The sequence below is a fragment of the Sciurus vulgaris genome (assembly GCF_902686455.1).
Source record: "Sciurus vulgaris genome assembly, chromosome: 12".
Lineage (NCBI taxonomy): Eukaryota > Metazoa > Chordata > Mammalia > Rodentia > Sciuridae > Sciurus > Sciurus vulgaris.
This window is the reverse complement of record NC_136473.1, coordinates 21710023-21723735: the sequence shown is the minus strand read 5'-3', so window position 1 is coordinate 21723735 and position 13713 is coordinate 21710023. Positions and strand designations below refer to the sequence as shown.

Sequence of the window (13713 nt, the reverse complement as noted above, 5' to 3'; positions counted from 1 at the left end):
AGCCAAAAGGTCAGGGAGTGCGCAGGCGTCACGCACTAAAGCCCCAGTGCGCAGGCCCCAATCCTGGCGGGGGCCAGGCGAGCGGTAGCGGCGGAGTTGACCCGCGGGCCAACGTGGAGAGCCGGGCGTGGGAGGGGAGGAGCCCAAGGAGGTTGGAGGGCGGAGCGCTGGGAGAATCACGTGCTCGGCGATCCGAGGTCGGGCGTGGGGCGGGGACGCGCAGGTCGACGCAGGCGCAGAGGCCACGGCGCGGGGGCGGGCCTGCTGAGAGCCGGGGTTGCGGGGCTGTCTACCGAGGCGGTACTGGCGGTTTATGGACCCTTCTTCCCATTTCCTTTCCTTTCTCCCGTCTTCTCAGTGTGATTTTCTTGGTGAGTTACTGGAGGAGAAAGAAAGGAAAAGTAGAGACCAGTCCGTTCCCATCGCATGCCTTCCTCCCATGGTTCCTTCTTGCCGCTACTCAGTTGTAATCTCCACCCTGCGCCTATTCTACCTGCTGCTTCTATCCGAGGCTCCTCGGAAGCCCCCCTCCCCGCGCAGCCCTGCCCAGCCCCGGTACAAGTGCACGCCCGCCATCCCGCCTCCACCTGCTCCATCCACCTGTGGCGCCCTTGCCCTCCCCTTGGCCTTCTGCGCTCTCCTGCGCTACCCGGTGAGCCTCCGCCCCGGCTGCCCTCTGGGCGGGCCCTTCCCTTTAGTCGTCTGCAGACCAGTGCGCGAGCAGCGGAAACTGGGAGCCTTGTAAACCGAACCTTGAATTTTTGCCCATGTTTTTATTTTTTAATTTTCGTTCTGAGAAGCGGTTTTATGCCATTTGGAACCAGTCTTCTTTTGGTCTATTCACATGTGACTACTGAAACTCTTTTAGAAGCCTTTACTCGAGCCTTTAAAAGACATTTTGGTTATGTGATTTGGTAAGGTAGATGTATGACTCTGAACCAGCTTTTCAGAGGTCACATGACCAGGGAAATAGATGTGCCCATAGAAAAGGGAGAACATCGAATTTGGGGTTCTTACTACCTGGTGACTTGTGGAAGGATTAAATAACATGCTTGGCAAACTTTAGTTCCTACCTCAGGCTTTGCTAAATGTGTAGATCCTTATTTGGGGCCCTTACTGAATTTCCTTAGGTAGAATAAATTTAGTTTTTTTCTTATTAAGGTTGATCGGATTTTAAATTTTATTCTGGGCGTTTAACAAACATTTCAGATGAATGCTCTTTTGGGGACGATTCTCCTGATATTTTCACATCAGATTTTGTCTTCCAAATAATTTTAGATGAATTTAGATGTAAGTTTAGACCAATTTGTACCACTTTGCCCCTTTCTTTTCCCTCTGAGTATTTTTGTTTAGCATGTAAAGAGAAAAATTATTTGGGGAATTTTTCCTGTACTTGTTAAGATGTGAACAAAAGATTCATAGAATGGTAACACTGTTAGCCAAGTGGATAAAATGCATTTTGCGCGCGCACACACACACGCGCGCACACACAATCATCACTGGGCCTCGAGCATGCTAGGCCAGTGCTCTACCACTAAACCACATCCCCAGTCCCAAGGCTTTAACGTTTTCCAATCGGAAGGAACCCTTAGTATCGTCATATCCTGAAAGACCCAGTAAACATCAACTGGTATTAGCCTTGATTTCCAGGGTTGACAGAAATAATTGCACTAATATCAATTTATTTATTATGATTTTAAGACTACTGGATAGAGGGGTTGGGGATATGACTCAGTTGGTAGAGTGCTTTCCTTGCAAGCACTAGGTCCTGGGTTCAATCCCCAGAACCTCAAAAAACAAACCAAAAAAAAAAACTGAATAGAATTTGCTTAACTGTAGCATATAGAATTCACAGTCATGATGAAAAATCTTGTTTGTAAAAGAACTTTGTTTCCTTAGACATTTGGTCTAATTCTGATTGCCTTTTGAAAGTGTGTTTAAACAGTATATTTCGAATTTTTATAATTCCCTCAGGATGACAGTACTGTTCAAGAAAATGCCTGTGTCCAACATCATGTCTATAGGTAATGAGTACTGGGGTACAGCTTCAGGAGTTAGACTCTACAATACTATAGGCCTTTGCAGGCTGCATAGTCAGCTCTGCCACTGTAGCTCAAAAGCAACCAAATATAATATTAAATAAATGAACATATGAAGGAATCAACAAATGAGCAAAGTTGTATTTCAGTGAAACAATTTACAAAAACAGCAATGGGACAGATTAAGTGGATAGATTGTAATTTGTGCAGATAATCTAGTGTAAATGGTATTGTACATCAGCAGATTAGGGTTTTTTGCTAATGATTTGAATCTATTTAAATAAAAATGGCTGTAGATAGTGATATAAATAAGAGTTTGAAAGGAAAATAAACCCCTCATAAAAGTAACTAGAACATTTTTAATTATAATATTGAAAGGGTACTTAAAAATCTTTTCATTCAAATACTTAAGACTATTGGTATGGACCATTAACAGCAGGACTAACAATAGATGACTAATGACAGGAAAAGCTTGATGAGATTCAATATAAAAACAAAGATAAGTGATGAACTTGTAAAATGACTGTAAGATCTTTGTGATTACGCTGTGGCCTTAGACTGTGTGATTCTTCCACCAGCTCTACCTCTCTGTTTCCTGGGAAGTAGGGGACTAACTGAAGGCCTGTTAGGTTTTGGGTCTGTAGTGAGCAGAGCCTTACCTCCCCTTGGCTAGTATATCCCTGGTGTACTTCCATCTTATTGTTATTACTTATTGAAAAACTGTTGCCATAAAAGTGCAGTAAATTTAAATAATTTTTGAAAATGTCAGTACTCTTCATAAAAAGATAATGAACTAGATGTAGAGAGTCACTTTTCTGAGAAATTTAAAAAAGAGATTGTATTTAGAATGATCAGCATACTTATGGCAAAGACTTTCTTTCAGTAGATCCTTGAACTACAGCTAGTTTTCATGAAATGATTTTTGAAGTGTTATATCTTGTGTTTTGGAAAGTCATATAATAGCAAGCAAATCTTTTTAAATTTATTGCACATGCTAAATAATTTTTATTAAACAGGGTTTTGAGGAGTCCCCAGATAATTTTATAGTAAATTGAAAAATTCTTATGATTTTGCGAGTAAAAATTGACATGTTAGAGTATAATTTTAGTTGATTAACATCTAATGGTAAATTTAAAATATTGTAAATAGGTTGCTGAAAACTATTATGTACTTCATGTTTAAATATGTAAGCGTAGTAGCATTTATAGGAAAAATTTAAGTTTCTATAATTTAAATTATAAAAATTTAAAAAATTTAAGTTCTCTATAATTTTTCCTCTTGAATTCTTTAATTTTGGTCAGCTTGTCACAGTAAAATTGTCAAAATCTTGGGCCTGAGGTCTCATGATACTTAAGTTCATAGGTACAGGTGGACATTCTGGTTTTGTTTCTTAAAGCTCTCTTACTGACATGCCCTGTCTTTTTATTTACCTTTTGGATGAAAAGTGTCTTTTATATCTATAAAGGATCCATTAGAATTAGTGGCTCAGAAAACTTCCACTGTAAGATGTGATCAATAGGGAAACATTTAAAAATTACTAATATGAGGAGTTGGGACTGTAGCTCAGTGATAGAGCTCTTGCCTAGCATGTATGAGACCCTGGGTTTGAGGCCCTGGGTTAGATACCCAGCACTGGGGGGAAAAATAATTTGTAATGGAGTTGCATAGAAATCTATGGAATTAAGGAATGTAAAGCATTTTTGTGGAGAACTTGCTTTACAAAAAATATTTAGAATTAGCACTATAGTGAAATCTGATTACTGATGTTCAAAATACTTGTTTTGCTTTGTTTTTTGCAGTACTGAGGTTTGAACCCAGAATCTCATACATCCTAGGCAAACACTTTACCACTGAGCTATTATCCCCAGTCCTTTATATTTTATTTTTATTTTATTAAAATAAACTTAGGGTCTCAGTTAGTTCCCTAGGCTGACCTTGAACTTGTGATACTCCTGCCTTCTGAATAGCTAAGACATTTGTTTTTCAATAGTTTTGGGGTTTGACTCTTAAATGATTGCCTTCCATTTCAATTCATATAGTTTTTGCCTTTTGAAGAAAAATTGCTTATTCATGACCACTATAATGAAGAACATATTAAAATATTAATAAATGAAAAGATTTAAATAAAAAGTTTTGAATAAAAGAAAAATAATACCTCACTATTCATGAATTCCATATTTTTGATCTCCTACTTGTTAAAATATATTTGTAACCTCCAAGTCAACACTGAGTACCACTGTTTAAAAAAAAAATCATTCCTGAACAAATGCAAAGCAGTGAAAAATTTGGTGTCACATGCGTGTTCCTACCTGAGGTCAAACACGGTGATACTGTCTTCTTGTTCTCATATTATAAATGAATGCCTTTTCCACATTCTATTTAGTGCCACATTTTCCACATTTTTGTGTGTTTAGTGAGTGACTTTGGTAATTGGTCCCTAAGCTAATGCTGAAGTGCTGTGTGCAAGAATACTGTGATGTGCCTTACAGAGAAAACAGGTTTGTGCGATTACCTTCATTCAGGCTTGAGTTATAGTACCATTGACTGAGTTCACTGTAAGGGTTGAAGAGTGTAAATAAGATGTCTTTAAAAGGAAACACACATAAAACAAGGTTATATGTTGGATGTGTGGGCAAGAATCTTGTGACCAGAGGCTCACAGGAACCTAACCCTGTTTTTCCCCTGGGAATAATGGTTCAGTAGGCACTAATTCAACAACAGTGGAGACTTTATTGGACATAATTACCATGAATAATGAGAATCAATAGTATTACCTCTTAAGTAAAAATCCAGTTTACAGGATGTTACACGTGGGTGCATTATCCATATTCTTTTGTCTTCGTTAGCTTAAAATAGACTTGTATCAAAGTTCTAAAATTAATCCGTGGTTAAATGTTACAAAATAAAATTTGGGGTATAGCTTAAAATTCAATTCATCTGATACTTGTTATATGCTGTAGCACTTAACTGCCTTCAGCTAGTCTAAGGAAGAGTTAGTCAAAGTATGTTGGTAGAGAATTTATAAATTGAACTGCCATAGTTTTCTCTTTCAATTCATATCTATTTTGCTTCCCCAGTCTTTTGAAAAAGGGAAATGAGAAAATAAAAAATGAGAAGGCATAAGGGAAGTAAGAAAAAGAAAAATTGTAATGTTTGCCTTACAGTCTTCTCTAAATGAAGTTGATGTTAAATATTGTAGCAACCAGCATAAAGTGGAAGATAAAAGATTCAGTATCCGTAAAACAAACCAGTTACTCAGGTAATTCTTAATAATTCCTGATACAGAGATCAAAAAAGAAAGTTACGAATTGTGAACACAAAAGGAGACACTGTAATATTATAAGCAGGAGCTTCTTGAATAGGTTAATTAGGCTGTTTTATATAGTGCCCTTATAGCATGTAGTACTAAGGCGTACAGTCCCAGAATGCAGTTTAGTAAATGGCTGTTATGGTTCAATTCTCTCTGGTCCTTGGATTACTCCAGGGAAAGGATCAGACTCTGCATAGCAAAATAGTTCTTAATGCAGGGATGATTACTACTGTTTTATCTGAAGGTTTATAAACAAACGAAACTATAAAAACATATGCCTAGGCTTGTGCTTGGATATTCTGATTCAAGTTACATGTTCTTAGTCCATTGTCATCCAGTGACAACGATTGTTACTATATATTAATAGTCTTCCGTGCTAACCACTATGATATATGTTTTGAATTTATTATGGACCCATTTTAAAGTTAAGAAGTACTTGTGGAACTGGGGTTATAGCTCAGTGGTAGAGCGCTTGCCTAGCACATGTGAGGCACTGGGTTTGATCCTCAGTGCCAAATAAATAAATAAATAAAAGTTATTAAAAAGTAAGAAGTACTTGTGTGGCAGATGCTTTATTTAGGCTTTATGTATATATTATGCAAATCATGAAGTGATTCAGATGAATAAGACACTCCGAAAGAACAATTCAGGCATTTCATAGCTTTAGTCTGTCTGATTTTTCCCCCCTCTGATTAAATCACTAAAATTTCAGGTGTATTTGTTAATATTTGGTTATATTGTCTTTTTAAAACCTGATGATAGAAATACTTTCAGTACTGTTCAGTAAATTTATTTTCTATGACAAATACAAATGTTGAAAAAGAAAAACTAGTATCTTAATCTTCTAGTAATAGATATGGGGAAACATGAAAAGGTGAATTTTTCTGTCTTTTAAAAATTTCAGATGGATTTTTAAATAATAAGGTCTTTACATTGTAGAGTTTTATGATACTGAATGCAGTTAGGATTAACTTGAAATTTTTTCCCTTACAGATTCTGTTTTTTTCAGAGATCACCTTTGCTCCAGAATCAACAAACTTCGTCTAAGATTGGTTCCTGTATGTCCCGTGTTTACAAGTTAGTGGAGTTAAGCCATGCACACACAAGCTGAAAAGTCAAATAAGGAAATGAGTTCTTTCTTTTGACAGTTCTTGTAAGTTAAACCAAGAATTAGCTTAAAACTGTTTAAGCATTAAATTACCAGTTTAGCTTAATCAGTAGCACATGATTTAATTTTTTCAAAACATTTAAATATACCCTTTAATATTTGGTGTGACTTAGTTATATATTGGTTCTATTAGAGAACATGTGAAAAGCCCCCACTGTGTGTGTGTAAAGTCACTTCAATATGAGTGAGTATCGCAATAATTATTTTTTGCAGGGGTTACTAGGGATTGAATCCAGAGGCCCTTAGCCACTGAGCCACATCCCAGCCTTTTTTAAAAATTTTTATTTAGAGACAGGGTCTTACTGCGTTGCTCAGTGCCTTGCTTTTGCTGAGGCTGGCTTTGAACTCATGATCCTCCTGCCTTAGCCTCCCGAGCCTCTGGGATTACAGGTGTGTGCCACCTCACCTGTCTTGCAGTAATTATTAAATTGCATTTTACGTGATAAAAAATTGACTTACCTAGCATACTTACCACAGAGTATATTTCCAGAGACAGGGACTTGATCAGTATGGAGAATTGTAGAGGATCTTTAGATGCCAGAATAATTTTTTCCTTTCATCATTGTAAACCTCCCTGAATTTCTTGGCTATCTTCTCTGGAGTCCGGAATTTGAGTTAAATCTTGCCACTAATAATGTTATAGGAACAAAACCAAAAATGATGGGCCCATGCAGATAAGTTATAGACATAGCCTCTGACTTTATTGATGAGTATTAACTTTTTCTTAACTGTTTGCATATTATACTTTCGCTTTTTTAAGACCTTCAGTGTGAATAATATGTAAGAATTATTCTTAATGTGTATGTAAAAAGCACATAGGAAAGAAAATGTCATACATTTGTCTGTAGTTTAGAAAATTAAGCATTTTATAAGCTAATATGTTCTTTTATTCTAGTTTTCTATTGTGAATTCTATAATAATAAATTGGTAAGTAATATGATAATACATCAACCTGTTCATATAGCTAGAGATACTGAATATACAGAATATTGTTGACTTCGGTGATTACAAGTTATTAGCACTCCAACTGCAAATTCTCTTGGTATCTGTTATAAAATATATAAACCAATAAACCATAGAACAATTTTTGTTACAGCATTCCATAAAAGTACATGCTATTTTGATTTAGTATATAGTCTAAAAACATCTATGATATGACATTTTCTGATTAAGTTTTCTGTTTATAGTTACTTTTTTGTGCTGGGAATCATACTTTTTGAGGTGTTTTTTTCAAGTATATTTGAGATTTGAAATGATAATGAAATATGTGAGAATTTGAATCAGGATTTTTTTTAACTGTCCCATATACTTAGAAGATTTTTAAACAGTATATGGGTAGTGGGCATGGTTATATTCAGTCCTATCAGTATTTTAATAAGTTTGTTGATCTCAGTAACCAGATGTCTCTTTTATTTTCATGTCTTTAAAAGGGCTGAACCCAATTATTAGGTTTGCTTGGACAGAAAAGTGAAGAGAATGCTCCATTTTAACCGATATCAGCATCTGAAACAGATAATACAGAAATGTTTTTCTAGTATACATGTTAAAACAGATAAACGTGCACCGCTATTTCTTTCAAGAACTGTTGCACTCACAGAATTAAGGAAGTCATGGTGTTCAACCCACTCTCTTTTGGGAGACAAAAATATTATCCTAATGGGACCTCCTGGTGCTGGGAAAACAACAGTAGGCAAAATAATAGGGCAGAAACTAGGTTGTTGTGTCATAGATGTGGACGATGATATCCTTGAAAAAACCTGGAATATGAGTGTGTCTGAAAAATTACAGGATGTCGGCAATGAGCAATTTTTAGAAGAGGAAGGAAAAGCTGTTTTAAACTTCTCTGCATCTGGAAGTGTGATTTCCCTTACTGGGTCCAATCCCATGCATGATGCTAGCATGTGGCATCTGAAGAAAAATGGCATAATTGTATACCTGGATGTACCCCTGATGGATATAATTAGCCGTCTAAAACTAATGAAGATAGATAGGATTGTAGGTCAGAATTCTGAAACATCTGTGAAAGACTTACTTAAGTTTAGGAAACAGTATTATAAGAAGTGGTATGATGCTCGAGTTTTTTGTGAAAGTGGAGCTTCCCCAGAGGAGGTAGCTGACAAAGTACTGAATGAAGTTAAAAGATACCAAGATGTGGACTCAGAAACATTCATTTCAACAAGACACATTTGTCCTAAAGACTGTGAACAGAAGGTTTCAACAAAATTCTTCAGCGAAGCTGTGATTGAGGGCTTAGCTTCTGATGGTGGACTGTTTGTTCCTGAGAAGGAGTTCCCAAAATTAAGCTGTGGGGAGTGGAAAAACCTAGTCGGAGCAACCTATGTAGAAAGAGCACAGATACTGTTGGAAAGGTGTATACATCCTGCAGACATACCTGCTGCCAGATTGGGGGAAATGATTGAAATTGCTTATGGGGAAAATTTTGCCTGCTCAAAAATTGCTCCCATCAGGCACCTTTCAGGCAACCAGTTCATCTTGGAATTGTTTCATGGACCAACAGGATCATTTAAGGATTTATCTTTACAGCTTATGCCTCATATTTTTGCACATTGCATTCCACCAAGTTGCAATTACATGATACTTGTAGCTACTTCAGGAGACACAGGGAGTGCAGTCTTAAATGGTTTTAGTCGTCTTAATAAGAATGATAAGCAAAGAATAGCTGTGGTCACATTTTTTCCTGAGATTGGAGTAAGTGATTTTCAGAAAGCACAAATAGTTGGCAGTCAGAGAGAAAATGGATGGGCAGTGGGTGTCAAGTCAGATTTTGATTTTTGCCAGACAGCTATAAAAAGAATTTTTAACGATTCTGATTTCACTGGCTTTCTGACTGTGGAATATGGAACAATATTAAGTTCAGCTAATTCCATAAACTGGGGCCGACTGCTTCCTCAGGTAGTTTACCATGCTTCTGCCTATCTTGATCTTGTTAGCCAAGGGTTTATTTCTTTTGGAAGCCCAGTAGATGTCTGTATTCCCACAGGAAACTTTGGAAACATATTAGCAGCAGTGTATGCCAAAATGATGGGAATCCCTATTCGAAAATTTATTTGTGCGTCCAATCAGAACCATGTTTTGACCGATTTTATAAAAACAGGACATTATGATCTAAGGGAAAGAAAATTAGCTCAAACTTTTTCACCATCAATAGATATTCTCAAATCTTCAAACCTGGAGCGACATTTACACTTGATGGCTAATAAAGATGGACAGTTAATGACAAAATTATTTAATCAGTTAGAAAATCACCATCACTTCCAAATTGAAAAGATTCTAGTTGAGAAACTTCAGCAGGATTTTGTAGCTGACTGGTGCTCTGAAGGAGAGTGCCTGGCAGCTATTAACTCTACCTATAATGCTTCAGGATATATTTTGGATCCACACACAGCTGTTGCAAAAGTGGTTGCAGACAGAATGCAAGACAAAACTTGCCCAGTGATTGTCTCATCTACAGCTCATTACTCAAAGTTTGCACCTGCTATTTTGCAGGCTTTAAAGATTAAAGAAATCAACCAAACTTCATCAAGTCAGCTTTATTTGTTGGGTTCGTACAATGCATTACCTCCACTACATGGAGCTTTATTAGAGAGAACAAAACAGCAAGAGAAGATGGAGTATCATATTTGTTCAGCTGATATAAATGTCTTGAAGAGTCATGTGGAAAAACTAATCCAAAATCAATTCTTAGGAAAGTTCTCTGAGTAGAATATCTTTTCTTGGTGATAAGCATGCAATAATAAATCTCAAGTTGATTTGGAGTACAACAGCATTTGTTTCTATGTAAATGTACACATATATATGTATATATTTTTGTTAATTTTTGGAACTTCAGTGGCCTAATTTCTAGGACTGATCATCATACCTACACTGTACCTCTTTCAGTCCTTAATCTAGAAGTGACAACTGGTGGCATAGTGCATGGAACCTTTTGCTATCATGCTTTGCTTTGTGCTCTTGAGGGGTATATCAGTTTCTACTCCCTCATCCCCACTTTTAATGGACCAAAATGTATTCAGTTTTGCACTTTAAAATATTTAAGTTCAGTTGTTAAGTGCTACACTTGTAACCATTTACTATTTCTCTATTGGCTAGAAAGCTTTTACTGCTCAAAATAGCTAACTTGTTTGGAGGAAGTAGTAAGTTTATCTGGTAAGGTTAGGGCCACTATTTGTAACCATTTTCAAACTCCGTTTTGGACTAGAATTAATTGTGTGTATCCTACACTGTCTAAATTAGGTAAGTTCTCTGTCCTTCACTCCTCTTTGTTTAGTTAGGGGGATGAAGTTTGAAAAGCAGACAGTATTTAAATCCAGGATGTAACAGTCATCTACTTAGCAGTAGATATAGAAATAAAATTACCTATTTCGAGAGGTCAGTTCTCCAAAATTAAGTGTCAATAAAGATATATATATATATATAGTTATAGACAGCAGCTTTCCCATATTATTGGAATCCATTTCTGTATAATTGATCTATCGACCCTTCAGTACACAGTGTTTGTTTTGTGTGTGTTTTTTGTTTTATGGCAGCTATGCAAACACTGACTAATGCACATATTTAATTTGCATTACTATGTATCGACAATAGATTTTAACTAAGATATTTGAAAATTTACTGCATATTTTATTTCTGAATTAAATATTGTCGCTGAAAGGACCCATTAGTGTATGGGCTACTCTCAACCACAAGATGGCATGCCTAACATAATTTGTCTTTCATGATAACATTCTGCCTCATTTTCTGGGAGAATTACCTCCATGAAGAAATAATATTTAAAAGTTGTAATGATGAAAAGATTTCAGCAAGTTAATAAGCAGGAACAGTTTTTAGGAAGTGTTAAATTATGTTAACATTAGATCTTTGACTTCACTTCTATAATGTAAGTTATAAAGTTAAAAATAGAAAACCAAGAAAAATAATGGAAGTTTCAAAATTCTGCACATATTCATGCATGTATGCTTTTTTTCTTCTTTTTTCCTCTGGTGGTACTAAGAATTGAACCCAGGGCCTTGCACATACTAGGTAAGCATATCCTCAGCTGTATCCCCAGCTTTTTGAGGCAGGATATCACCAATGCCAAGCTGACCTTGCATTTGTGATCCTTCTTCCTCAAACTCCTCAGTAGCTGGGATTATGGGCATACACCACCACTCCTAACTGACTGTGTATTCATTATTTTATAATTTAAAGATATTTGTTTCAGTAGATGATATGTTTAGAATATGCATCTGAATGTTCACTGTGTATGAGAATGCTCTATTTTTGTGAAAGTGGGAAGGACAGTGAAAAAAAAAGACTGATTTCTGTCCTGAAGAACTGTAGTTAACAAGAGAACACAAACATCGAATCGTGCAACACGAGTTACTGCAAGATAATATTTGAATAAGTGAAAATTGAGTGATACTGCTAATTGCTAAAACATTTTAAAGGAAATGATTGTTAAGAATGATCAGAATAGGTTTCACAGAAGACATCCTGAGATGAGACTTGAAATGGGAAGATTGTCTAGGTGAAGAAAGGGGGAGACATTCTTGGCAAAGGCCACATTAGCAGGGGAAGTAAAATGGTCAGGTTCACCAGCATTTATTTGTGGTTACTTCACTCTTCCACTGTTTAAAATTGTCATTTCATGTCTCCATTTCTTGAAAATATGGCCTTCCACTTTCAGCCAGCAACCTTGTTTGATTTGAGAGGAACAAGTTACCATGAATGACATCTCTCAGCCTCCCCTCATTAAGTGTATAAATCTGCTATGCCCATTAACATCCTTTCTTCCTTCCCTTTGATGGATTCCGGAGCATTCCTCCTTCCTTCAGAGAGCAGTCTCTTCAGATACACCTTGTAACTTGTTCCCTTGTCTTCAACTTCTCCCATCCAGTGGAACCTTTCTGTGGCATTTAGATGCTCTCTGCATTAAGAGCAAAACCTCTCAACACTCACATTTCCCTCATCTATTTTTCTTTATGCCCCAACCAAAATTCTTCAAAGAGTTATCTACATACAGGGTTTCCATTTTCTTATTTCCTTCACAGTGTATAAAATGTGTATAGTTGAAGGATGAATAATAAATACCTAAGTACTCAACCACCTCCTGAGCCATGAAGAATAGAATATCACTCAGACATTTGGTTCCTGCTGTGGTTTGTCTTTGATTACATTCACTTACCTCCTCCAGAGGTAACCACTATCCAAATGTAATCATTCCCTTTTTTAAAAATTGCTTTGCTTTGTTTAGTTTTGACTTTTTGAATTTTATCTAAATGGACTCATACTGTATTTGTGATTCTGTGACCTATTTATCTCAGAAACTTTAAAATTCATCCAGTAAGATGAATTAAGCCATAGTTAATTGATTTTTATTAAATAATAATCTATTGTGTGAATGTCACTACCTATTTCCCAATTAGTGGGCATTTTGTCTAATTTGTATCTTTTAAAGATAAATTTTTGTAAAGTTTGTGTTCAAAGTTAGTGAATATGGACTTCCAATCATCTGTGATTCTTTATGATATATAAAACTAGTTTTCAGATCTTGACATTATGCAAAATGTATGGGTCATTTATGAAATGAGTAATCAATTTTTAGTCTATGGTTATAATTATAGCTTTAACTATCTTTGAAATTATTTTACAGTATCAAATATAGTAAATTTGTAAGATTTTTGAGAAATATGAAAATTTAAAGTTACATATTTTGGAAATCATAAAAAGTTTCAATCAAAATAGAGTTAAGACAATAAATTTGTACAAGATTTCAGTTAGAGTTTAATAGCGATTCACTTTCAGAAATAATCATGGATGGCATTTATTGTTTCTCGCAATCCATTAAATCACTTATAAACATAATTCAGACTACTTAATGTAAGTTTTAAAAAAAGTAACTTTATGTGAACATCAACCCTATGAAAATATTATATTGTTTTTGTCTCCATCCAGGAACATGAATAAAATCTACATATGAAATAGTTATTTGAGTGGTCCCCTTTTTGTGCACTCCAACCACTAATATTAGTTTTATCTCTTTAAAACTTTACCTTTAAAAACAAATAGACTCTGGGCTGGGGATGTAGCTCAGTGGGTAGAGTGCTGACCTGGCATGCGCGAGGCCCTGGGTTCAATCCCCAGCACCACCAAAAAAAAAAAAAAAAAATACTCCTTCAAAAACAAGCTCTTTTGAC

At 36.0% G+C, this 13713-nt stretch overlaps 1 protein-coding gene across 9 annotated transcripts in view; it reads left to right on the top strand.

Annotated features, from left to right (window-relative positions):
* Nucleotides 1-13504, top strand: part of THNSL1 (threonine synthase like 1) — a 33502-nt gene extending 19998 nt beyond the window's left edge. Inside the window, exons 1-4 of one of the 9 annotated variants that reach the window (XM_079107820.1) lie at nt 247-371; nt 5117-5298; nt 6359-6502; nt 7948-13504. In XM_079107820.1, the coding sequence (XP_078963946.1) occupies nt 7994-10240 (2247 nt within the window). In that variant the 5' untranslated portion in view covers nt 247-371; nt 5117-5298; nt 6359-6502; nt 7948-7993 and the 3' untranslated portion in view covers nt 10241-13504. The other 8 variants (XM_079107815.1, XM_079107816.1, XM_079107817.1 and 5 more) reach the window with 8 other exon arrangements.
* The last annotated feature ends 209 nt before the right edge of the window (nt 13505-13713 follow it).